We start from the raw sequence: 27,879 nt of genomic DNA, 5'->3' as shown, positions 1-27,879 counted from the left end.
GCTGTAGAAATCATAACCGCACAAGACACAGTCCCGTGAAGATCAAGATTTCAAGCTATGGCATCATTTTTATTTTATTATCTTGAAAAGAAATGTCAAGAAATAAAAATGGATTAAGACGAGGTCACTACGCTGACGGGGATCCATGTTCACCCCCTTGACGTCTCGAGCACAACTGACGTGTGCTCGGCATTCGCGCTGTTTATACGCGGAGAAAGGCGTTTGACCGTCACACGCGTAACACGCTAATTTCACGTAATAACACCGCGATACAGGCGCAGAACATGCTATTACCATGCTCCACCCACGATTACCCGCTGAAATTTCCCGTCCTACCCATGTGTAACCACGCCCTGGCCGCGGCCAGAGCACGTCGTTCCGCGTCATTTCCGCGTCATTACCTCGTGTTGACCACGTGTGCGGCACGCGGTTTAACACGTGCTCAAACTTTTGAGCAGCTCAAAAGTTTTGAGCGCGGCCAACCACGTGAAAATTTCCGACCGCGAGTAAAGCACTGCTCTATCTCGTCTATATGGCGGTCTCAAAACGTCCAACAGCGCCCAACAGCAAATTTCTGGCCGTGGTTCAGCCTCGATACGCTCGTGAAAAGTTGTGTGCTCGTGAAAAGTTGTGTACCCGCGCTCTGAAGAATTGAGCAGCGCAAAACTCTTTCGCGCTGCCACCCGCACGCGGATTTCCGACCTCGTGTTAAGCACCGCTGTATCTCGTCTGAATGGCGATCTCAATGCGTCCAATACCGTCCGCCTCAAAGGCAGAAATTTCTGGCCGTGATTCAGCCGCAAATGTCTGTGTGACCGGCCCCTACCTTCCGACAATCTCCTGCCCTGTTCTCCTGCCTGATACCTATCGCCAACCTGTTTCTGGAACCGTTTCTGCCCTGCTCTTCCGTCCCAGACATTGACCTGTTTTGCCCTGTTTCTTTTCTGATACCTGTTGCTGACCACGACCTGTTTTGCCCTGTTTCCTTTCGGATACCTGTTGCCGACCTCGACCTGTTTTGCCCTGTTTCCTGCCTGATACCTGTTGCTGACCACGACCTGTTTTGCCCTGTTTCCCGCCTGATACTTGTTGCCGACCTTTTTTCTGGACTCGATTACTGCCCTTGCTCCGCTGTCGTCCTGGCCATCGACCTGTTTTGCCCTGTTTACTGCCTGATACCTGTTGCCGACCACGACCTGTTTTGCCCTGTTTCCTGCCTGATACTTGTTGCCGACCTTTTTTCTGGACTCGTTACCGCCCTTTCACCCCCGTCCCGGCTATCGACCAGCTTTCCTGCCGCCCGCGACTATCTTCGCTCGACACGGAAGTGCCACTTCCGCGTTCCTGCCATCAGCTACCTGTGCCTGACGATCATCGGATGGTGGAAGCAAGCACTGCTCTCTTTCTCAATAAAACGAACGCTATTGGGTCCTGTCTCCGTTTCTGGCTTGTGACACTATAACACTCCCCAATAGTATAGCTGTTAATGCCCAGCTCAATCTTTTCTTCCTCTTCAGTCAATCGGTGCATTTGTGAGGGATCCCATCTCGTTTTATTGTGATTATGTTGGTTTTATTTTCTTTTTTGCCCATATTATTGGGTCAAGAAAATTTGACAAGGGGAAGGAAAACGCGGAAACTGTGACAACAATGATTGAGTCAAAGGAGGGAATGTGTAAGGGCCAGAACAGAAACAGGACCCAATTGCGTTACGTTTTTCACAATTTTATTGAAGGAAAGAGGATGGGTAGCGCCCCCGATCCGATGTTCGCTGGATGTGGGAAGCAAGTCACTCGCGTAGTCGGATTGTGACCCGAACACCCAAGTGGATCTTCTATAGCGAGCAATGGCGGTATCAAGGACGGAAAACGAGTCGGTAACCGGGACTGGGAGAGCAAGGCGTGGTCGGGGTCGGAAGCGAGTCGTAAGCCAGAACGGGAGAGTTGACGTAGTCGGGGACAAAAAGAGGTCGTTAGCCGGGACGGGAGAGCAGACGTGGTCAGGATCAAAACGGGTCGTAGCCGGAGACAAACGGGAGCAAAAACGGGACAGGTGGGAGTAAGGGTCGAAAAAGGCTTGCGTGGTGTATACTGAGGTTCGCAGACGGACTGACAACAGGGGATTGGCAGGATTGAGTTCATAAAGTGACAAGGAGCCAATCAGAACCTGCGGCATTTGGCGTCAAATGAGCGGGTACAGGTTATTCACATCAGTAATCATGACGATTTCGGGATACCGAAATGGCAATCAAAGCTGTGCTTGTAAATGGTTAAAAAATGTTATATCTTTAGCTTTTTACCAGTGTGTTAATCTTTATTAACAACATCATAAATAAGTATCGATACATGCCTTATTATTAGTTTGAATTTCTTTTAGTGTGCGGCTATTTAAATGCAATTTTAGGGGGTTGCTCATATGCAAGTATATACGGTAGTTGAAGTTATTTTGATTTTATTGGTCATTTTGTTTTTGAAAAAAGGTATAGATAGATAGATGTCTTGATAGATAAATAGAGAGATAGATGTCTAGATAGATGTCTAGATAGATAGATAGATGTCTAGATAGATAGATGTCTAGATAGATAGATGTCTAGATAGATAGATAGATAGATAGATAGTTAGAGGTTTAGATGGATGTCTAGATAGATAGATAGATAGATAGATAGATAGATAGATAGATAGATAGATAGATGTCTAGATAGATAAATGTCTAGATAGATAAATGTCTAGATAGATGTCTGGATAGATAGATGTCTAGATAGATGTCTAGATAGATGTCTAGATAGATAGATGTCTGGATAGATGTCTAGATAGATGTCTAAATAGATGTCTAGATAGATGTCTAGATGGATAGATGTCTAGATAGATAAATGTCTGGATAGATGTCTAGATAGATAAATGTCTAGATAGATGTCTAGATAGATAAATGTCTAGATAGATGTCTAGATAGATAGATAGATGTCTAGATATATGTCTAAATAGATAGATAGATGTCTAGATAGATAGATGTCTACATAGACAGATGTCTAGATAGACAGATATCTAGATAGACAGACGGACAGATTTCTAGATGGATAGATGTCTAGATAGATAGATGTCTAGATAGATGTCTACATAGATAGATGTCTAGATATATAGATGGACGTTTAGATAGATGTCTAGATAGATAGATGTCTACATAGACAGATGTCTAGATAGACAGATATCTAGATAGACAGACGGACAGACAGACAGATTTCTAGATGGATAGATGTCTAGATAGATAGATAGATAGATGTCTAGATAGATAGATAGATAGATAGATAGATAGATAGATAGATAGATAGATAGATAGATAGATAGATAGATAGATAAATGTCTAGATAGATAAATGTCTAGATAGATGTCTGGATAGATAGATGTCTAGATAGATGTCTAGATAGATGTCTAGATAGATAGATGTCTGGATAGATGTCTAAATAGATGTCTAGATAGATGTCTAGATGGATAGATGTCTAGATAGATAAATGTCTGGATAGATGTCTAGATAGATAAATGTCTAGATAGATGTCTAGATAGATAAATGTCTAGATAGATGTCTAGATAGATAGATAGATGTCTAGATATATGTCTAAATAGATAGATAGATGTCTAGATAGATAGATGTCTACATAGACAGATGTCTAGATAGACAGATATCTAGATAGACAGACGGACAGATTTCTAGATGGATAGATGTCTAGATAGATAGATGTCTAGATAGATGTCTAGATAGATAGATAGATAGATAGATGTCTACATAGATAGATGTCTAGATATATAGATGGACGTTTAGATAGATGTCTAGATAGATAGATGTCTACATAGACAGATGTCTAGATAGACAGATATCTAGATAGACAGACGGACAGACAGACAGATTTCTAGATGGATAGATGTCTAGATAGATAGATAGATAGATAGATAGATAGATAGATAGATAGATAGATAGATAGATAGATAGATAGATAGATAGATAGATAGATAGATAGATAGATAGATAGATGTCTACATAGATAGATGTCTAGATATATAGATGGACGTTTAGATAGATGTCTAGATAGATAGAGAGAGAAAGAGAGAGAGAGAGAGAAAGAGAGAGAGATTTTCTTCTTAATCCACAGTCAGCAGACAATCTTAAGTGAGTCACTGATTAGTCATCAGAAAATTATTCAGATGTTGTGCCGGTGACGCCACAGTTGGTACGCATTCACGCCATTTTATAATGAATCGACCTCTCCGTGTTCCCTCCGGTGGCTCGGGGCTTGACAGTATTTGTTAAACAGCAAAAAAAAGGACATTTTGATAGCAGAGTGGAGAACAGGTCTTCATGCTGAGGAACTGAATTCCGTGGAGCAGTAGACATTTATGTCGTAACTATCATTTGACTACTGTTCTAGAAATAGTAATGCTCTATGTTGTTACTCAAAAGTGAATGGTTTATATCGTAGTAAGGAATGTTTACAATGAGATTAGACGTGGCACTCCCGGATAAGCAAGTAATAAAGAATTCAAAGAGAAAAATAAGAACCTTACCATGGATAGGAAAAAAACATTTACGAAGTAGTACTTGGAGACTGGCAGTAACATATTTCCAAAGTAAGTCAAGAATCAATATATATATATATGTCACGGTTGCCATGGCGCCCAATTGGCCCCGCCCGTGTGGCGCCTGCTGCGGCTCGTTGACAGATTGGCTTCCCTTCTCTTTAAGATCAGTGCTCCCGCTCACCCTTTGTCAGTCCGTCAACGAACCTCTGCACCCGCAAGACGTGGTTTTAGACTCTGTCCGGTTTTCCTGCTTGTGTTCCCTGTCCAGTATTGTTTCCATCTATTTAATATTGATCTCCAGTTTCGTTCCCGTCTAGTTTGTCCTGCTTAATTTCGATATCCAGTTTTGATATCAACCCTGTCTGTCCCGTCCTGTCCGGTATCGACCCCATCTGTCCGATATCTGCTCGTGCAATTGGCATCGATCTCGTCGGCCTCTGGCTTCCTGTCATTCCACGCCAGACTGCAGCTTTACGTCTTCCGCCCGACGATCGCCGAATTACTGGCATTTGGGTTAACGCTCATGACTGCCCCATTTCCTGTTGACCTGGGTGAAAGGAGTGCAATATCCTCCAGACTGAGCCGAAAACAACCAATGATCTTCTGGGCTGTGTTGATGACTCTCTAAAAATTTCCATTCTGTCAGGCTATTCAAACGTTTGGGAGGTAGAGCAATACAGGCTAGGCTAGGAGATACCAGATACTGTTATCTTGGATGATGGAGCCCAGTATGCATCCCTAGAATTTCAGCGCTTCAAACAGAAGTAGGGTTTTAAAAACAGGACCTTATTGCCAGGGTACCCATAATGCAACAGGAAGACAGAATCGGCAGTAAAGACAAAACGTTTTCTGCAGTATGGAAACCGGAAATGAAATCCAACGCTTCCAATACTATAGTGACAGAGCTGTAGTAAGACGAAGAGTGTGCAGTGTTTTGATTGTTTGGGGATAAGAGACATTGTCTTGCAAAAGTTTTGGCCCCCCAAGAACTTTTTGAGAAATTGCCATATTGAAGGCTTCAGATTTATAGATCATCTACAACTTGTGAGACACAATCCTGAAAAGATACCAAATATTTTTCAACATTTTATATTGTGCAAGCAGATAAGAAAATAAAAGTAGGTATTGCAAAAATATTGTCCCCATTGAGTTAAAACATGGTTAAAAACCCTTTTTTGCTGCAATCAGAGCCACAAGTATTTGGGGGTATTTTTTTTTATCCCGACCGGGATTTCTAACCCAGGCCTTCATCCACTAGTGTCGGCCACAAGTTTCCAAACACAAGCCTGCAAGAGTTTCCCCGACCGGGATTTCTAACCCAGGCCTTCATTCACTAGTGTCGACCACAAAAGAAGGTAAAAATATACAGAGAAAGAAAGAGACAAAGAGGAACAAAGAAAGAGAAAAAGAGAGACTGACAGAGTGAGAGAGACACAGTGAGAGAAAAAGGGAGGAAGAGAGAGAAAAAGAAAGAGAGAAAGAGATAGATAGAGAGAGGGAGAGAGAGAAAGAAATACAAGTACAGTGTCTTTGTAAAGGACACCTTGCCTTGGCAACATCAACCGGACATATTTCGACCTGCAGCTCGTTTTTCTCTTGCGCTTCCCTAATCTTCGTCTTGCGGGCTGGATTCAATCCCTTAGCGGGCCTGATCCGGCCCACGGGCCGCCTGTTTGACACCTATGCTCTAAAAGATTGAGGACTGGACTATGGCTTGGCCATTATCACAACTTTCTATTGTTAAATTTACCTTTTTACCTTCTTTTGCTCTCTCTTCCTTTTGTCGTTTTCTCTCGCTTTTCACTTTCTCTCTCTGTCTCTCTCTGTCTCTCTTGCTTCCCCCTTCTCTCTTTCTTTCTTTCTGTCTTTGTATTATTCTTGGGATTTCCTTCTTTCGCTTCTTCCCCCTCTCACTTTTTTCTCTCCCTTTTTATCTCACTCTCTCTTTTTCCCTCTCTCTGTCTCTCTTTTTCTCTTTCTTTGTTCCTCTTTGTCTCTTTCTCTCTCTCTATCTTTTTACCTTCTTTTGCTCTCTCTTCTTTTATTCCTTTTTTTCTCTCTTTTCGGTCTTACTCTCTTTTCTTTCTCTCTCTCTCTCCCTGTCTTTCTTGTCTCACCCTCCCTACTTTTTTTTTTTGAAAGAGAAATATTTGCCCATTTTTCTTTACAAAATATCTCAAGTTTAAGTGAACGTTTGTGCACAGAATTTTTCAGATCTTTCCACAAAAGCTCGATGGGATTGAGGTATGAACTCTGGGTTGGCCAATATGACACCTTTATATTGTTAGTTTTAAATCATTGTAGATTTTGCTTTATGTTAAGGGGTTGGTGTCCTGTTGGAAGGTGAACCTGTACCCCATTCTTGGGTTTCTTGCAGACTTGGGCCAAAATCGCACACCATCTTCCCATTACTCTAACACTCTTCCCAGTTCCTGCTGAAGAAAAGCAACCTCCGAGCATGATGCTGCCACCACCATGTATGACAGTGGGGATAGTCTTTTCAGGGCGTTGTGTTACTCTTACGCCAAACTTTACCTTCAGCCTTGTCTTAGTAGGTTTGCAGTGGTTTTATGCTCTTTCCATTTTGATAAAATTGCTCACACAGTGATACGGGAGATGTGTGAAGGTTGAGAAATTAATCATTAGGTCAACATTGGATCATTCAGAAGTCCACAGGGAACTTCTAGAGCAGGGGTGTCAAACTCATTTTAACTCGGGGGCCACACGATAGAACAAACATTCTGTCAGGGGCCGGACCAGTAGATTAAAGAGAAAGAAAAAGAGAGAGATGAAGAAATAAGAGAAAGAGGGAAGGAAAAGGAGAGAGGGCGGGACAAAGAAAGAAAAAGAGAGAGAGGGAGAGAGCGTAAGAAACAAAGATAAAAAGTCGTGAGAGAGGGGGGAAAACAAAGGGAGAGGAAGAAAGAAATCCAAAGAGAAAGATTAAGATGGAAGGAGAGGAAAGAGAAAAGAAAGCGCGAAGGGTAGGAAGAGAGAAAGAGAAAAGGAAAAAAGGAAGTTAGAGCAAAAGAGGTTAAAATACACGGAGAGAGAAAGAGACAAAGAGCAACAAAGGAAGAGAAAAAGAGATACACAGAGAGTGAAAGAGACAGAGTGGAAGAAAATGGGTGGAAAAGAGAGAGAGAGAGAGAGAGAAATAATTACAAGTACAGTGTCTTTGTTCGAGGCACCTGGCTTTGGCAACATCAAGTTGACATATTTCAACCTGCAGCTTGTTTTTCTCTTGCGCTTCTCTGAGTGTTGTCTCGCGGGCCGGATTCAATCCCTTAGCGGGCCTGATCTGGCCCGCAGGCCGCCTGTTTGACACCTGTGTTCTAGAGTCAGTAGGCTGAGAGAACAGGGGGCCACGATTTTGGACACATTTCCTTTTTTTGTGTTGTTAAGATGAGATGGAATGTTGAAAAACTATTGATTACACTTCAAAATTGAGTTTCTGTCATGATTACTGATGTGAGTCAGCTGTGCCCGCTCATTTGGCGCCAACTGCTGCAGGTTCTGATTGGCTCCCTGTCAGTGTTTGAACCCAGTCCTGTCAGTCCCCTGTGGGCAGTCTGTCTGCGAACTTTAGTGAATACTAGGCAAGCCTTTTTTGACCCTGACTCTCACCTGTCCCGTTTTTGCTCCTGTCTGTCTCCGGCTACAGACTGTTTTGATCCTGACCACGTCTGCTCTCCCGTCCCGACTTACGATCCGTTTTCGATCCCGACTACGTCTGCTCTCCCGTCCCGACTTCACCCCTTTCTGACCCCGACCACGTTTTTGCTCTCCTGTTCCGGATACCGACCAGTTTTCCCGTCCCTGACACTGCCATCGGTCTCTACGGAAGATCCACTTCCGTGCTAGGATCACAAGCCGAGTACGAGAGCGACTCGCTTCCTGGGCGCAGCCCTTCCTCGTTCCTTCAATAAAACTTCTGGTAAACGTTACGCAAGTAGGTCCTGTTTCCGTTCTGGTCCTGACAGTTTCACATGTTGTTGATTCTTTGAAATTATTTTCAATGTTTTAGCTTCAAGTTTAATACCTGAAAAGTTAGACAGACAGATAGATGTCTAGACAGATAGATGTCTAGATAGATGTCTAGACAGACGTCTAGATAGATAGATAGATAGATAGATAGATAGATAGATAGATAGATAGATGTCTAGATAGATAGATAGATAGATGTCTAGATAGATAGATAGATGTCTAGATAGACATATAGATAAGTGTCTAGACGGATGTCTAGACGTCTAGATAGATAGATAGATGTCTAGATAGATAGATGTCTAGATAGATGGATAGATGTCTAGATAGATAGATAGATGTCTGGATAGATGTCTAGATAGATAGAAAGATGTCTAGATAAATGTCTAAATAGATGACTAGATAGATAGATAGATAGATGTCTAGATAGACAGATAGATGTCTAGATAGATAGATGTCTAGATAGATAGATGTCTAGATAGATAGATGTCTAGATAGATGTCTAGATAGATAGATAGATGTCTAGATAGATAGATAGATAGATAGATAGATAGATAGATAGATAGATAGATAGATAGATAGATAGATAGATAGACATATAGATAAGTGTCTAGACGGATGTCTTGATGTCTAGACGTCTAGATAGATAGATAGATGTCTTGATGTCTAGATAGATAGATGTCTAGATAGATGGATAGATGTCTAGATAGATAGATAGATGTCTGGATAGATGTCTAGATAAATGTCTAAATAGATGACTAGATAGACAGATAGATAGATGTCTAGATAGACAGATGGATAGATGTCTAGACAGATTGATGTCTAGATAGATGTCTAGACGTCTAGGTAGATAGATAGATGTCTAGATAGATGGATAGATGTCTAGATAGATAGATGTCTAGATAGATAGATGTCTAGATAGATGTCTAGATAGATGTCTAGATAGATAGATGTCTAGATAGATGTCTAGATGTCTAGATAGATGTCTCGATAGATGTCTAGATAGATGTCTAGATGTCTAGATGTCTAGATGTCTAGATAGCTAGATAGATAGCTAGATAGCTAGATAGCTAGATAGCTAGATAGCTAGATAGATAGATGTTAACAATACAGCAATACAATACATCCCAATACTTTCGCTACACATTGCACTTCAGTTGTATTGCTACGGCAAGTCTTACCGCTGTCCACCAGGTTCCCGGGTTATGCAGGCCGCAGTTGACACTGTATTCCAGGCAACAGGAGTCCGGCACACGAGAGGCATTGTAGAATTCGAACCAGTCGGTGTGGTTGGTCACTCCGCAGCAGCGGAACTGCAGACGAGAGGGCGTTTGTTAGCATCTCAGCGTTAGCTTTTACCTTTTTACTCCTCATTGTCATGATTACTGATGTGATGCACCTGTGTGGACTCTGATTGGCTCCCTGTCCCTATTTAAATCCACCTGTTGTCAGTCCGCTTGGGAACCTAAGTTTACTCTAGGCAAGCTCTTCGACCCTGACTCACTCCTGTTTTGGCTCCCGTCTGTTTCCCGGCTTCGACCTGTTTTCTGATCTCGACTACGTTTTCTGCTCTCCTGTCCCAGCTTCCTGTTTTTTCCGTTCCCGACACCGCCACCGTTCCACTTCCGCATTCAGAGTGACCTGCTCCCCACGACCAGCGATCACCAGATCGTGTGTGCAATACTTTCCCTTCTTCCCAATAAAACTGAGAGAAACGTACGCAAGTGGGTTCTGTCTCTGTTCTGGTCCTGACACTCATGAGTAAGATCCGTACTGTCCCCGAGTTTTTTTGCGTGCACAAATCATTTGTTACGGAGATCACTTTGTAACCCATTTAATTTGTCACCTCTTTATCCGGTGTTTTTGTGCTGCTACGTAATCTGACAAGGCTTCACATCTGCTACACTACACAAATCTGTGCATTCCATGAAATGAGTCAGATTAAGACCCGAGGACTGTAATCCAATTGAAGAATAGCTTAGAATACTCTCTGCCTAAACCATAAAACAATGAATGAGGATTTTTCTAAGAAACAGGACAAAAACAGGAACGATCGGACGATTATGTGACCTTAGTCGGATCAACTGCTTCTTCAAAATGGCGGTATTCAATATGTTACAAGGATTTTTTTAATACCCTACTCTTCAGACCAATACCCAAACTTTGATTCATTATTCATAACGTTACCACACATATATACCATTAGTATTGCCATGAACCAGAACAGGATCAGGACCCAAACGCGTGACGTTCTCACACAAGCTTTTTATTTCACGGGAAATGGGGAGTCATATACGTTAGGCAGCGGTCTGGCGTGGAAAGACAGGAAACCAGAGACAGACGAGATCGATTCCAATTGCCCGAGTTGATATCGGAGAGTTGGGTCGATACCGGACAGGACGGGACAGACAAGATAGATATTAAATCAAGATATCGAAAATAAACAGGACAAACTAGATGGACACGAAAACTGGAGAAAATGATAAACAGGACAAAAATAGACGGAAACTAAACTGAAAACCGACATTAAACAGGACAAAATAAACGGGAACAATACCGTACAGGAAATACCAACAGGGACAGGACCGTGTCGAAACCCACGTCTTGCGGGGCAGAAGTTCGTTGACAAAGCGAGAGAGAGCGTACTGAGCTTAAAAAGACAGTAAGCCAATCTGTTCATGAGCTGCAGCAGGCGGGGCCAATTGGGCGCCATGGCAACCGTGACAAGTATGGATATCTCCCTTCCCTCTGTAAAGAAATTACAGTTTTACATGATATAACTTTAAATTTCAACATTTGAAACAGGCTGGTATTTGCACCAATGTGGATAAACGATCGGTTGGAAATTATTTCGCGTACATATACTTTTTTATCACAGTTGCCATGGCACCAAATTGGCCCCGCCCGTGTGGCGCCAGCTGCGGGTCATTGACTTTCCGTCTGTTTAAGCTCTGTGCACTCTTTTTCGTTTGTTAGTCCGTCAACAAACCTCTGCCCCGCAAGACGTGGGTTTTGACTCAGTCCTGTTTCCTGTTGGCATTTTCTGTCCGGCATTGTTCCCGATTATTTTTGTCCTGTTTAATATTGGTTTCCAGTTTTGTTCCCGTCTATTTTTTTCCTGTTTTTTATGCTCTCCAGTTTTCATTCCCGTCTTATTTGTCCTGTTTTATTTCAATATCCTGTTTCATTATCAATCCTGTCTGTCCCGTCCTTTCCGGTATCGACCCCATCTGTTCGATATCAGCTCTGGCAATTGGTATCGATCTCGTCGGCCTCTGGCTTCCTATCATTTCACGCCAGACTGCTGCCTAACGTGCATGACTCCCCATTTCCCGTAAAATGAAAGGCTTGTGTGAGAAACATCACGCGTTTGGGTCCTGATGATGTTCTGGTTCATGACACTTGTTTATGTTGCTGTTTTTAACCCATTACTTTTTTTTAATGAAAACAAATAATTAAGCAAGTAGTTCCATCCTCACTTTAGTTTTCAATATGAAAGATACTTAAAAATGAATTTTACTTCTTTATAGGACTGTCAATAATTATTTTTGTAATTGCTTAAAATACATTCCGCTCCCCTATACTAGTTAATCAATATTGGCATTGGTTATATTCAAGCTCGGCAGGGTTAGCTTGTGAGAGTTGTGATGTAGCCTAGCCATAACAGTGGACATTGTTGCTTCCTCTCCTGATGCTGCCTCAGTCTCTTCCCGGACCCAATAACGATAGTATTTTAATCGTCGCAACAGAAATAAATAGTATTTATAAAAGAAAATACATTTTGAAATGCTACTTCCACAAATCTAAATAATGTAACACACTGTGAAAAATAATGTCTCTGGATCATCGTATAGAGTATTATTATTAAAATATTGGAGTACCAGTTGTGAGCAGTTGAGTAGAGCAGTTAATCCATCAAATATCAATAAGGCGAATGACTAATGTCTTTCATCTGGGATCTATTTCAAACCTCAGCGATTTAACATCACAATGTGAGAACCGATGAAATTTCAGTTTCACAAAACAAGGTAACTCAAACCAGAGAGGGGTAACTTATATAGTTTGTGACCTTGACCAGTTACTATAGTAACACTATCTTTGAAACCCATCTGCTTTTTTTTTCTCCCAGACAAGCTTTTTGTTTTGTCAATGTGGAAAAAATCATAATCTATCTATCTATCTATCTATCTATCTATCTATCTATCTATCTATCTATCTATCTATCTATCTATCTATCTATCTATCTATCTATCTATCTATCTATCTATCTATCTATCTATCTATCTATCTATCTATCTATCTATCTATCTATCTATCTATCTATCTATCTATCTATCTATCTATCTATCTATCTATCTATCTATCTATCTATCTATCTATCTAGACACCTATCTATCTATCTATCTATCTATCTATCTATCTATCTATCTATCTATCTATCTATCTATCTATCTATCTATCTATCTATCTATCTATCTATCTATCTATCTATCTATCTATCTATCTATCTAGACATCTAGACATCTATCTATCTATCTAGACATCTATCTACCTATCTATCTATCTAGACATCTATCTATCTATCTATCTATCTAGACATCTAGACATCTATCTATCTATCTATCTATCTATCTAGACATCTAGACATCTATCTATCTATCTATCTAGACATCTAGACATCTATCTATCTATCTATCTAGACATCTAGACATCTATTTATCTATCTAGACATCTAGACACCTATCTATCTATCTATCTATCTATCTATCTATCTATCTATCTATCTATCTATCTATCTATCTATCTATCTATCTATCTATCTATCTATCTATCTATCTATCTATCTATCTATCTATCTATCTATCTATCTATCTATCTATCTATCTATCTATCTATCTAGACATCTATCTAGACATCTATCTAGACATCTATCTAGACATCTATCTAGACATCTAGACATCTATCTAGACATCTAGACATCTATCTAGACATCTATCTAGACATCTATCTAGACATCCTTCTAGACATCTATCTATCTATCTAGACATCTATCTATCTATCTATCTATCCTGGTCATATCCCTCGAGAGGGGTGACCGACAGCAAGACAAACACACACCAAAAACATTTTTTGGGGACCATGGTCAACCCAAATGCCCAAACACCCAAACAAGTTAAGCACCTCGGCACCCGAGTCGGTCATGCTTTCATCCCTCCAGATGAAACGGGAGACAAGAAAGCGGCCATGTCACTCGGGTCAGGGTGACACAAACCACTCGTCTGTTCAACAGCAGGGCCCGACAGCTTTCACTGGTTTACCCCTGCGGCATCATACAGGTGCCCTGCCCATCCCTTAGAACACGTCCAAACATCCCATTATCACAACACCCCTTCACTCATTCCGATCACCAACAAAACCTCTAGACCTCTTTCCTCCAGTGCACTCATAACACCGTCCATCCATGTCAATTGCAGCCTTCTACTTGGTGTCCTTCCATTGACTTCTGCTCTGTAGATCCTCTTCAACATTCGCTCCTCATCCATCCTCTCCATGTGTGCAAACCAACCGAGTCCTCTCTTATCCACACCCTTGCTCAGTTCCACTACTACTCCAGTTCGGTCTCTCACAATTTCATTTCTCATACTATCCAATCTTGTCACTCCTATTATACTCCTCAAACACTTCATCTCAAAAACATTTAATTTCCTTCGCAAATCTGCGTTCAGGCTCCAAGTCTCTGCACTTACAACACAGTCGGCACAATCGCACTCTCGTATAGTCCCCTCTTAACATCCATAATCATACTCGTGTTGCTCATCACTCTCCTCAGAGCACCCAAAACCTTGCTTCCTAGATTTAGCAAAATCCAATGGAAACATGGAAACCGTTGTTGGCTATTGGGGCTTGGAGAGATTATGGTTCACAGATCCCTCAACCGCTTGGGTTGTCAGGGCAGCAATGAGGATGGAACTCTGGGCAGCTTTCTCCACTGTTGACGGTTCCTGGTCGGGGCAAAGTTGGCACCAGTCCTTTTCTTAATGTTGTGGGCCCAGTTCTTGTTCTGCCCCCTTGGACTGTGCCCTAGAGAATTATCATGGCCAGTCCTGATGATCTTGTGACGTGACCATAGCACTGAACTTTTCGTCAGTTGACAACAGTTCTTCGTAGTGTCCTATGTGCCTTCCGATAATGTTATGCAGTGTTTAGTTTGTCACATGGGCTATGTAGCTGATGCCAAGAAATTTCCTTTCCAGCTTTCCTGTGAGAGTCCAGATCTCGCTAGCGTAGAGGGAGATGGAGGTATCCAGCTCTTGCGTGAGTCTGATTTTTTTTTTTTCATTGCTGTCTTCTTGTCCAAACAGATGGGTTTAAGTCTGGCAAGTGTGGCTGTCACGGTTGCTATGGCGCCCAATTGGCCCCGCCCATGGACACCAGCTGGAACGCGTTGAGAACTGTGAGTAACGTTACGCGAGTGGGTTCTGTTTCCCGTTTCCTGTCCTGGTTTCTGACAGCGGCTGTGGTGTGACCTTGATTTTTGGTCCTGACCCTTCTTCTGATACAACAACTACAAGATATTTTTATTTGGTGACAAGTTCAAGCTCTTGGTAGTTGATGGTGATGTTTGTGGTAATAGCTTGTGTTAGGAAATAAACTATTAAAATGTATCGTTTACCAAATTGTTCAAATTAGTTATCTGACTCCATTAACCAAACACCTCCTAACATTGGGAAAAGATGGACAAGAATAGCAGACCTTTTCACACAGGGGCAGATTTATTTTCTTTAAGTATTTAACTAAGTGATTTCCATCGATTTAGCCGAATTAGCCGAATTATTATCGTTCTTCGTCGAGCCTTCTTTCTCGATTGTCCCTCTCGATCGATCTTCTGAAGTTCTTCCTCTACCCACGCCTTTCTCCGAAGCTGGCGTGTCGGCTCCTCCCATGGGGTGGGCCAGAGACTCCCCACGTGGGCTCCACCTCGTCTCCTCGATGTTTGAAGTAACTCAAAACAACACCAAGCGTTTCCACGTCATCAGGGCTTTGTTCTCCAAACATTGCGTCACAACTCTGTTATCAAAATTCCCCAGGCAAAACCTGAAGCCCACTCAGTAAATATCTTTTGCGTTAAATGTAATTTGTATTTGATTGTATAAAACATAAGATCCTTCACTTGGGGGTTGTTGGTTATTACTTTAGTTTTGTTTTCTGTGCTGATTTCCATCCCATACTGGGTTGACGCTTTGTCCAGGCGATTAACTACCGTATTTTCCCCACTATAAGGCGCACCGGGTTATAGGGCGCACCCCCAAAAAAATAGTTTTTGGTCCTATATTTTCCATACATAAGGCGCACCGGATTATAAGGCGCTACAATGGGAACGTCAGATAGTTCAGTCAAACTTTTTACCCCCTTAACATTCCCAAAGCTTGCAAAGAAGCAAATACATGTCTCAGACATGTACGGAAACAGTGTCTGTACGATCTCACCAATCACTCAAATGCATCGTTCCAAATAATATCATCAGGTTAAAGTCTTGGGATTCAAGAAATGCCAAACATTTATTAGTTTCCATTTCATTTTTATCTGGCAACTGTGTGGACAGCAAAGTAGCAAAGAATTTTATTGTGCAGGGAAACGGGGTTCTTTACTGTGCATATGACAATAAACACTTTGAATTGAATTAGTTGAAAAATAGACTCATCACAGAAACATGAAGATCGTTCTAAAACAAGATACCGGGAAAATATAAAACCGCATAGCTCACCTAAGTTCTCTTGCAGCCATCACGTTCAATAACGATACGTAACCATGGTCTTCTTACAACCGTGAGTGTAGTAAATCCAGGAGAGTAAAATATTTACAAATACAGAATAGTAAAAAATGTTTTCTCTATGCCGTAGTGCAACCCAACGTGTGATTCACATTCATCTTTTTTGGCCAATTGCAGGCTTTGTTTCGCCCCTTTAGCCTATGCAAGCCTGTAAATGATAAAAAGGATCCGCAATCTTTACCTCCCAATAACTTTAGCCAATAGTGACTGATTCAAATGATGATTGACACATTGGTTAGGAAATGAAACGCCGGTATATAAATCCCAGCATACACCGCGGACTACTTCGCCTACTTCGTCCGCGGCTGCTTGCCTTGGTTGCAAGACTTTGCGACTTAATATTGATCCATATATAAGGCGCACTGTATTATAAGGCGCATGGTCAGCTTTTGAAAAAAATTAAGGCTTTTAGGTGCGCCTTATCGTGCGGAAAATACGGTACCTCTCTGTATTTCTGTTGTTAGTCATGTTGTTTTCCCCAATGCTGATTGTACCTTCATATTGGTCCAGGGCTTCGGTCATGATCCTCTCCAGGAAGATGTTGTAGATGCTCGCGCAAATAAAATATTCCATTTTTTTTCTTAGCTTCTTCAGTACTCACGCACTTACCCAATGGGGGGTTGGTGCGGCCCGAACGTCTTTGATCAAAGACAATTGCCGAGCATGTTTGCGTGTATGAGGGATGGGGCTGAGTATGTTGAATCCTTTTGTTAATTTTGTCCGTACTTCACGAGCTGAGAGGGGTGGGCAGAGTGGGAAGGGATTTAGTGGAAGATGAGCAGGCTTTATTATTGTGTGATCGGGATTGTACACAGGCAAGATTGTAATTCGACATTCCTGTACAGTATGTCTTTGTTTTTCACGAAAATCGCGTTCCAAAATGTCCCGTGAAAGTCAACGTAGAATTCTTTATTCATATATTACCGTTTTTTCCGCACTATAGGGCGCACCGGGTTATAGGGCGCATCCCCCAAAAATAGTTTTTGGTCCTATATCTTCCATAGATAAGGCGCACCGGATTATAAGGCGCTACAATGGGAACGTGGACAAAACAGTCAGATGATTCAGTCCAACTTATTACCCCCTTAACATTCCCAAAGCTTGCAAAGAAGCAAATACGTGTCGTAGACACGTGCGGATGCGGTGTCCGTACGATGTCACTCAAATGCATCGTTCCATCATTCGAAAGGTTAAAGTCTTGGGATTCAAGAAATGCCAACCATTCCTTAGTTTCTATTTTCTTTTTCGCTTGCAACTTTACTGTGCATATGAAAATAAACACTTGGAATTGAGTTTAATTTATAAATAGACACTCCATTCCATCCATTATCTGCACCGCTTATCACAGAAACATCGAGTTCAGTCTAAAACAAGATACAGGGATAATATATATAGCTAAAGTAGCTCACCGAAGTCGTTGTGTTCATAATAATGTGCAGCCGTGGTCCGATATCCGTGAGTTTAGTAAATCCAGGAGAATAAAATATTTACAAATACAAAATAGTAAGAAAATGCTTTCTGTATGCCGTCAGCCACGTGCTATACGCATTCATCTTTTTCGGCCAATAGCAGGCTTTGTTTTGCCGTTCAAGCCAATGCCAGTCTGTAAATGATAAAAAGGATCCGCCCCTTGACCTCCGAATAACTTTAGCCAATAGTGATCGATTCAACTGATGATTGACACATCTTTTTCGGCCAATTGCAGGCTTTGTTTTACAGTTTAAGCCAATGCCAGCCTGTAAATGATAAAAAGAATCCGCCTCTTGACCTCCGAATAACTTTAGCCATTAGTAATCGATTCAAATGATGACTGACACATTGGTTAGCCAATGAAACGCCGGTAAATAAATCCCAGCATACACCGCGGACTACTTGGCGTTCGGGGGAAAATCTAGTCGGCGGCTGCAAGTTAGTTTGAAGACTTTACGATTTAATATTGATCCATAAATAAGGCGCACTGTATTATAAGGCGCATTGTCAGCTTTTGAAAAAAAAATTAAGACTTATAGGTGCGCCTAATAGTGCGGAAAATACGGTACATCTTCTATTATACATTGAAGCAAAAGAAAAAAAACAAATTTAAAGGTTCAATAATTTGTTTAAAAAACTACTGTACTTCATATTTTTTTAAATAAATAATTGCTGTACTGTGAAATTATAACTTTAAGAATACGCTTGCTTCATGTATAATGACCTACACCTATGCCAAATACTCTTGTATTCACCTCTTTCACCACACTATTCAATGCTTCCAACAACTTTCCAACCACTCCATTTCGGAGAGACCGTTCTACCAAAAAATGCGCGGAGAGGAGATATGACAAAAAGGGAACGTGCTTTATTGCATTCGGGACACGTTCAAAGTTTCAGACGTTCAACATTGGCTTTTAGAGTGTTCTCAAATAAAGGTAAGATATTTCGTGAAGGTCGTCCACCCCGGCTGCCTCAACAACGTCATCCCACGACCTTCACCAGATTTCTACATACTTATCATTAATTCTTATCTACATTCCACAACAGTATTGCACTAAAGGGCGGAAATTATTTTAGCGCACAACGTTTTTACTTCAGATAGTTTGTCGCGATCATGTGGACGTTACGGAAAACTGCTTTTATCTTTCTTAAGCGGTTCAAGAAGTCCAGCTTTGTTGGCGATAGAAAGCATCTTCCTCTGCCTTTTGGCCCAGCTTCCGGTGCTTTTGTCAGTCCTGAACGTTTTGTTTACTTCATGGCTTTTAGAGAAACTTTAAATTGCCAAGTATTTGCATGTACCTAATGCAAGATGTTTTATGTATATGCACCACTCAGACCACAACGTTATTGACGCACAGCAGACACAGGCAGAAAAGGGGTGGGGCGACTGTTTAGCCAGTCAGAATGCAGAACTTATGGATGATGTAAATCTCCTAAAAAAGGAGTTCATTTTTATCAGTGACTCAAATTAGTACTGCATTCTGGGATATTTGCAGCGGGCTCTAGTCCAACATTTACAAATTAACCATTGAAATTCTCCACAACTTGATTTAAATTTAAATTTTCACTGTTCTTATCAACAAAATAGTTTGGATATGCATTACTTACATTCTTTTATGATACTATTTAATATATCCCAAATACCTTTAATATTACTTTTGTTATTATGTAATAAATTGGTATAGTATAATTTCTTGCTCGCTCGTAATATTCCTGTCAATTTGTTTTTATACGTTTTATATCGGGATTCGGCTTCCTCGGTTCTTAGTTTAATAAATGTTCTATATAAGGTTTTTTTTTATCTTACAAGCATTATATAAACAAAGAACTTTGTTTCGGTTCCCATCGATCCTATGCATGTTGAGTTGATCGTGAAGCTGCTAGCATGCCATGCTTGTCTGTGATACAAAAGGGGGCGGGCTTTCGTCTGCCTTACATTCCGATTGGCTGAAAACAACCGCTGTCGGATCTAGTATTAGCTCTGCATGAATGTATTATAAAACTACACGTGTTCTATTCTATCTCCGAGCCATACGTACTCGTGAATAGAGCCATAGATTCCCGACCCCGGTGTTCAACTCCTAAAGTACCGTAAATTCCGGACTATAGAGAGGAAAACCGATTTTATACTTACACAAGCCGCACCTGTATATAAGCCGCATGCGAACCCAAACCCGCCTTTAAGTCCCGCGATTGAAACTAAATGTCCTTCATTAAAGTACGCAGTCCAAATATCACAGCCGGCAAAATGAACGGAAAACGGTACTTAAGGTTTGATGCAGACCTGCAGAGTCCGGGGCCCATTGAAAGTAATCCAAGGAAAAAAGTGTATATTTCCAAAGGTAAGGGTGGGAAAAATATGAATCCACTATTGTCCGCCGCGTCCACAAACAGGTTTGTCTGATCTTCACCTTCACCCCACTTCCTGTCACCCCGTTTGTTCCGCCCCTCCTTTTTCATTCGCCCGTGCAAAACGTATCAGAATAAGTGTCTAAAATAAATACAAATAAATACATTACAAAAATATACAGTTGCAAATACATATTATACATGGGTTACACATATTTACAAAGAAAGACGGTACACCGAGAGAGTTTTCAAAGCTTTAATAATAATAATATGACTTTCATCCCAAACGGTGCCTGTGACAGGGCAGTTAATGGTAGCAACACGCTAGCAACACGCTCGCAACACAGTAAATGGGTCAGGTAAAAAAAACATACCGTACTTGTAAAAATCACGGTAAACCGTCCTCATCTTCCTCCTTAGAACTGAAGCCGTCAAAGTCGTCTTCCTCAGTGTCGGAAAGAAACTTTGTCATATAGACGTCGTCCCATGCTCCCTTATTCCCAAACACGATAGCAACACGCTCGCAACACAGTAAACAGGTCTGCTAAAGTTTACGTGTAGTAGCTCTGTTTCCTTCTTTATCGAACTGCTCGAATGCTTTTAGCTTGAAATCTGCGTCATGTGCCTTTCTTTTTGCATTTTGCATGATGAGGGTATGTTTACGCTAATTTAATTTATTCACAAGCCAAGAAGTTGCAGTCTTCCTCGGCGCATATATTCCACCGGTCTAAATCTTACCTTTCGTACTCGAGCTGGCGGCCGTTAAAAAAATGACATAAATTGGCCGCATCACTGAATAAGCCGTAGGGTTGAAAGTTTGGGTAAAAAGTAGCGGCTTATAGTCCGGAATTTACGGTATTCAGGGTGAACCCTGCTCCAGCTACATCTCTGCCTTATTCATCTCATCCATTCAGTGACTCCCGCATCTATGAAGGAGGCTGTCCTGATGGAACTGTGGGTGAGCATAAGCCGTCTTTTTAATAGGTTCTCCCTTCAAAAGGCTGGGTTTCTACAGATTTCTTGACTGGCATCCATGTAAACAAACACGCTATGTTCCAAAGAACACCATCCTTACTGTGAAGCAAAGGGGTGGTAGCATCATGTTTTGGGGTTGTTTTTCCTGCAATGTCGAATGGCGTCGGAAACCCAACATAAACGCCCACACCGGCTGACAGTTTTTATGGCATCTTTTTTTTACCGTCGTCCCGGCGGACGCCTTTGATGCTACGCAAACATGCTAATACCGCGTCTCCTAGCGCCGGCGCATTAGCTCCCCTGACCTGTCATCGCTCGGAAAAAGAACAAAACTACTCGGAAATAAACCCGGGGAAAGGAGAAGTCTCTGATATGTCATTTGATGTCTCCCCAGCCGGCAGTTCCACGCACCCGACCTGTTCCCGTTATTCATAATCGCAAATTGCTTCCGTTTTTTATCGAAATTTAAAACAAAATAATGGGGTAGAGCGCATCAAAGTGAAAGCTGGGAAGAGAGATTACCTTGGCGAGAGGATGATCCATTTATCTGTCAGTTTTCAAAAGTTGGCGAACACAGCAGGTGGCAGAGATATTCCGGCTGTTTGCTTTTCTAAATATATGATTTCGGGAAGGGTTGACATTAATAAGAGATAAACAGAACTGAATTTCAATAAAGATTGAAGTCTGTGACCTCAATACGACTTCTAAAAAAACTCATTTTTGTCGGAGATGTTACTGTGATGGGCAAAATGAAGCGCATCGTCTGAGCTTGGGTCGAGTAAGGGTGGGCATGATGGATGAAGCCCCGCTCGAAGCGTTTGTCGGTGATGTAGCGTCACGTGACTGGGAACGAAGCCTCGTTTACGGCGATCGTCGAGCGGATTTGTTGACATGACCCGTCGGTTGCTCTTGTTGGCGAAAACACAGGTAGAATATGGGCTTGAATTCAGTGTAATCAGGGAGAGAGCAGGTGTGAAAATTATGACTCTTTTTAGTGAGCCGTGCCAAGAGAGCCGGCTCGTCCAGCCCCCCAAATATATATATGTTTTAATGCTGAATCTGTCATGATTATTGATGTGACTCAGCTGTACCCGCTCGTTTGACGCCACCCACCGCAGGGTCTGATTGGCTCCCTGCCACTATTTGAACCCAGTCCTGTCAGTCCCCTGTTGTCAGTCCGTCTGTGAACCTCTGTGTATACAAGGCTAGCCTTTTTAGACCCTGACTCCCACCTGTCCCCTTTTTGCTCCCTATGACTTGTTTGGATCTTGACCACATCTGCTCTCCCGTCCCGACTTACGACCCCTTTTTGCTCCCGATGAAGGATTTTATACATTTGACTATAAAAGATTTTATACGATTGAATATAAGTTACATTTATTGAGTGCAATGAAGATTTTTACGGAGTGGGCTTCAGGTCACGCTGTTCCAAATGCGGAATGTTTTGGCTAGGGAATGTTGATAACAGGACTCTGACGAAGGACGGCAGGCATTGTTTTGATAAAGGCTCTGCTGTTTTGAGTTTTTCCAGACATCGAGGCGAGAGGGTGGACCCCACGTGAGGGCTTCACTGGCACGCCCATGGGAGGAGCCGGCACACCAGCTTGCGGAAAAAACGTGGGCCGAGAGAGGAAGCAGGAGATTAAGAGAGGAGGCTTGACGGAGACTCGAGCGACACTAATTCGGCCATATTTGATGGAGTTCACTTAATTAATTGTTTAAGAAATTAAATCTGCCCCCGTGACGAAATACCGGTCTCTTTTCCATGTTTTCCATCAAGAAATGAGCGTGCATTGTTAGGTGAATGTAGGTTGTGTTTGGTTAATGGAGTCAGATAACTAATTCGGACAATTTGGTAAACGGTACATTTTAATATTTATTTCCTAACACCGACTACGTCTACTCTCCCGTTCTGGCTTACGACTCGTTTCCGACCCCGACCACGTCTTGCGCTCCCAGTCCCGGCTACGGACCAGATTTCCGGCGCTGACACCGCCATCGCTCGCTACGGAAGATCCACTTCCGTGTTCGGATCACAATCCAAGGAAGAGAGCGACTTGCTTCCCTCGCCCAGCGAACATCGGATCGCGGGCGCAGCCAATCATTTTTCCTTCAATAAAATTGTGGAAAACGTAACGCAAGTGGGTCCTGTTTCCGTTCTGGTCCTGACCGACACTTTATATTACCAATTATGTGAAATTATGCACGACATGAATTTAAAAACGATGAAAAATAAAGCCCCAAAAAAAGAGAAAAATTTGAATAAATGGAGGAAAATAAATAAATAAATAAATAAATAAATAAAAAAGAAAACGAGATAAATAAGTCTTAAGATTTGGTCGTGGTGATGATGGACCCATGTGGAGGAGGCGGGACCTGCAGACAGGACCAAAGTACCAAACTTACAAGTGGGCACAAAAAAACTAACAAAAAGCCCAAACCCGGAACTGGAAATGCAAGTAGCAAAAAAAAAAAAGAAGCCAGAAAACAAACCCCACTTGTTTGGTTGTTACTTTGTTCCTTACATCTCCATTTCTGGTTTGGTCTTTGTTTCTGGTTTGGATCAAATCAAGTCAGTGTTGGTTTTGTCTGTACATTTTGCTGTTTTGTGAACCCTTGTTTGTTTGCGACTTTGTACCTTATCTGGTTATTAAAAACTTGCCTCTGGTCCTGCTTCCCCTATTGGGGCCCACACTTAAAACTAAACACACTTACATCCGTTTGAACTATCATCCAGGCGTTGGTCAGACCCACGTTGCCCTCTGTGCCAAAAAGCTGGAGGCCCTTCTTCAAATCCTTCTGGGCGTACTGGTCGATCTGAAGGTGAAAAAAAATGGAACATTAGTCAAAAAACAAACTTCAACAAAGTCGATTTCTTGCAAAATTAGAACTGGAAACTAAAACATTGACACATTTAAGAGACAACTTTGCTATCATGATAAAGTTCTAGGCTGTCTATTGCCTGATTTACAGACGTTTTAGGTCAAGTCATGATAGATAGATAGATAGATAGATAGATAGATAGATAGATAGATAGATAGATAGATAGATAGATAGATAGATAGATAGATAGATAGATAGATAGATAGATAGATAGATAGATAGATAGATAGATAGATAGATAGATAGATAGATAGAGAGAGAGAGATAGATAGATAGATAGATAGATAGATAGATAGATAGATAGATAGATAGATAGATAGTTTATTCATCCCCGTAGGGAAATTCCCACTTCCAGCAGTCTCCTTTTGTTGTTTATTAACATATTAACAGGATGGCCACGGGGTGCTGTGTTGTCGTTTAGCCACAGCGGAATGGATGACGTCACACGCTAGGCAAAAAGTTCGTCGTCCCTGCAGCAGATGGAAATCTTTGTGCCCAGGGATACACCACCTCGTGTTAGCGAGTCCGCCTCCTCTCCGCTTCCCGCAGGCTTTTGTGTCTTTGTTTGTCCTAACAGCGCTGAAGCCGGGTAGCTCCACGTTAGCGTCCGGGATGCTAGACGTGAGCCACATTTCCGTAAAACACAGCAAACTGGAATCCCTGTACGCTTTGAAATTTTTCACCAACACAGCCAGTTCGTCAGTCTTGTTTGGTAGAGAGTTCACATTTACCATGATCACGGACGGTATTGAAGACTTATAACGCCGCTAGCTGCTTACCCTTCACCTTTTTCGTCATAATTCCACTAAGTGTGTTTGGAGGAAGAAGAATGAAGAGTACAATCCAAAGAACACCATCCTTACTGTGAAGCAAAGGGGTGGTAGCATCATGCTTTGGGGTTGTTTTTCTGCATATAGGACAGGACAAGTGCACTGCATTAAAGAGAGGATGACTGGGCCGTGTAGAATTCTTCAGGGTGAGGAGTTGATTTGTATAGCACAGGCAAGTGAAACATACGGCCTGCGGGCCTAATATACTCGTTTGATGATTTAATCCAACCCGCCACAGATTTCTGAGTATATCGTATAGAGAAGCAAGTCTCTAGGTCACTTCTATCAAAAGTTATGTTCTATTAAATAAATGCAAACCAAATGCTCTATCCAACCAGTAGAGGGTATTGTTGAGTTTGTTAGCAAGGTGAGTTGGCTCAGGTGTAAAATTGCACCTTTCTGTCACCTGTTGTCATTCCGTCTGCGAACCTCAGTGTACTGTAGGCAAGGTTTTTCGACCCTGACTCCCACCTGTTTTTGCTCCCGTCTGTTTCCCGCCTTTTTTGGAACCTGATCATGTCTACTCTCCTCTCCTGGCTTTCGACTTGTTTCCGATCCCAACCATGTTTATTGCTCGCCTGTCCCGGCTACTGACCCGTGTTTTTCCGCTCCCGACACCGCCATCGCTCGCCACGGAAGTCCCACTTCCGCATTCAGAGCGACCTGCTTGCCGCAACCAGCGATCACCGGATCGTGGCTGCAACCTTTTCTTTTCTTTCAATAAAACTGAGAGAAACGTTACGCAAGTGGGTCCTGTCTCCGTTCTGGTCCAAAACAAAGGCTACTGTACCAAATATTAACATTCATTTTCTCAGGTGTTCAAATACTTATTGGCAGCATAATTACACAAATCTCTCATCTCATCTCATTAGCTGCACCGCTTATCCTCAGTAGGGTCCCGGGGGTGCTGGAGCCCATCCTAGCAATCATCGGGCAGTGGGCAGGGGACACCCTGAACTGGTTGCCAGCCAATTGCAGGGAACACAGGGACAGACAACTCGCTGGCTCATTCACACCTAGGGACAATTTGGAGTGGCCAATTCACCTGAAATGCATGTTTTTGGAATGTGGGAGGAAACCGGAGTCCCCGGAGGAAACCCACCCAAGCACGGGGAGAACATACAAACTCCGCACAGGAAGTCCGGTAGCTGGATTTGAACCCACACAGGAGGTTCCCAAGACCTTAGAACTGCGCCGCACACGCGCTAAACACTGCGCCGCCGTGCTGCCAATCACACAAATATATTGTTAAAAAAATCATGCATTGTGATTTCTGGATTTTTCTTTTTAGTTTATCTCTCTCACAGTGGACATGCAATGAAAATGTCAGATCCCTCCTTAATTTCCAAGTGTGAGAAATAACAAAACAGCAAGGGGTTCAAATACTTATTTCTCTGGTTTACGGCGGACATTTTGAAAATGGCGGTTGCATTTCAAACTGTGCTTATTAAGAAAACATTTTTGGGCAAAACAACTTACAAAATACGTGAAATAGCAACTTGAGCATCCATATTCATTCAAAAATGCACCATAAAGTTTAGCGTTTGAAAGAAATCGTTGTTTTTTTTCTTCTCTGTTCACGTAAAAGAAAAGTTTGCCGGATGAATGTTCTTGTTACCATAGTAACCAGTCCAGCCAGAGGCCATCCCTTTAAACGGGAATGTGAGGAACTCAAGGGAAGTAGGTGGGTTGAACCGAGAGTAATTAGAGTTGTGCTAGAGCAGGGGGTGTCAAACATGACAGCACTGAGAGAAGCAGAAGAGATAAACGAGCTGCAGTTTGATGTATGTCCATTGGATCTTGCCGAAGTCAGGCGCCACTCACAAAGACATCCATTTTTCGTCTCTCTTTTTTACTCTTTCTTTCTAACTCTTTCTTTCTCTTTTTTTGCTCGCTCTCTTTTACACTGTGTCTCTCATTCTCTTTTTCTTTTTTTTTCACTCTCTTTCTTATTTGTTTCTCACATTTTCTCGCTTTCTTTCTTTCTTTTCTCTTTCTTTATTGATTCACTCCCACCTCTCTCTCTCTCTCTCTCTCACCCTCTTTCTTTATTGATTCTCTCTCTCTGTCTGTCCGTTTTTCTTTTTCTATGGTTTCTTTTTTCTCTTTTACTCTCTCTTTATCTCATTCTGTTTTTATCCGTTTCTCTGTTTCCCTTTTTTGATTTAGCTCTATTTTTTCATTCCATTGCTTTTTTGTCTTCCTTCCTTCCTTCCTTCCTTCCTTCCTACATTCATTCCTTCCTTTCCCCCCCTCTCTCTTTCACTGTCTGGCTCTCTTTTTCTCCCTCTCTGTCTCTCTCTTTTCCTCTCTCTCTGTCTCTCTCTCTATTGTTTACTGATTTTGTTTCTCTCCTTCTCTTGCTTCCTCTATTGTCTCTTTTTTTCTCTGTGGGTTTCTCTCTCTATCTTTCTCTCTCTCTCTTTCTTTCTTTATTGCTTTCTCTCACCCTCTCTGTCTGTTCTCTTTTTTCATTTTTCTTGTTTCTTATCTCTCTCTCTCTGTGTGTCTCTGTCTCTCTCTCTCTGTGTCTGGCTTTTTTCTCTCTCTCTCACTCTCTCTCTCTTCCTCTCTGTCTCTCTCTCTATCTTTCTCTTATTTTGTTTCCCCCTTATCTTGCTTTCTTTATTTTCTCGATGGGTTTCTCTCTCTCTATCTTATTCTTTTTCTCTTTCTTTCTTTATTGCTTTCTCTCTCCCTCTCTGTTCTCTTTTCTCTTGTTTCTTCTCTCTCTTTCTCTCTCTATCTTTCTCTTATTTTGTTTCCCCTTTACCTTGCTTTCTTTACTTTCTCTATGGGTTTCTCTCTCTCTATCTTATTCTTTCTTTCTTTCTTTCTTTATTGCTTTCTCTCTCCCTCTCTGTCTGTTCTCTTTTCTCTTGTTTCTTTTCTCTCTTTTTCTCTCTCTCTCTTTGTCTTTCTCTTTTTCTGTCTTTCTGTCCCTCTCTCTTACCCTCTCACTTCCTGTTTCTCACATCTTACTTTCT

General features: G+C 41.8%; 1 protein-coding gene across 4 annotated transcripts in view; it reads right to left on the bottom strand.

Moving 5' to 3' along the window:
* tspan4a (tetraspanin 4a) overlaps positions 1-27,879 on the bottom strand; it is a 344,680-nt gene that overhangs the window by 33,369 nt on the left and 283,432 nt on the right. For all 4 annotated transcript variants that reach the window (XM_088333567.1, XM_088333568.1, XM_088333569.1 and 1 more), the window contains 2 exons: positions 23,895-23,996; positions 9,733-9,864 (listed from right to left, as the gene is read on the bottom strand). In XM_088333567.1, the coding sequence (XP_088189693.1) occupies positions 9,733-9,864; positions 23,895-23,996 (234 nt within the window). The remainder of the gene's footprint in view (positions 1-9,732; positions 9,865-23,894; positions 23,997-27,879) is intronic.

The sequence above is a fragment of the Urocampus carinirostris genome, chromosome 4 (assembly GCF_059441175.1).
Source record: "Urocampus carinirostris isolate Australia breed hairy pipefish chromosome 4, RoL_Ucar_1.0, whole genome shotgun sequence".
Lineage (NCBI taxonomy): Eukaryota > Metazoa > Chordata > Actinopteri > Syngnathiformes > Syngnathidae > Urocampus > Urocampus carinirostris.
This window is presented reverse-complemented; position numbering and strand designations above follow the sequence as displayed.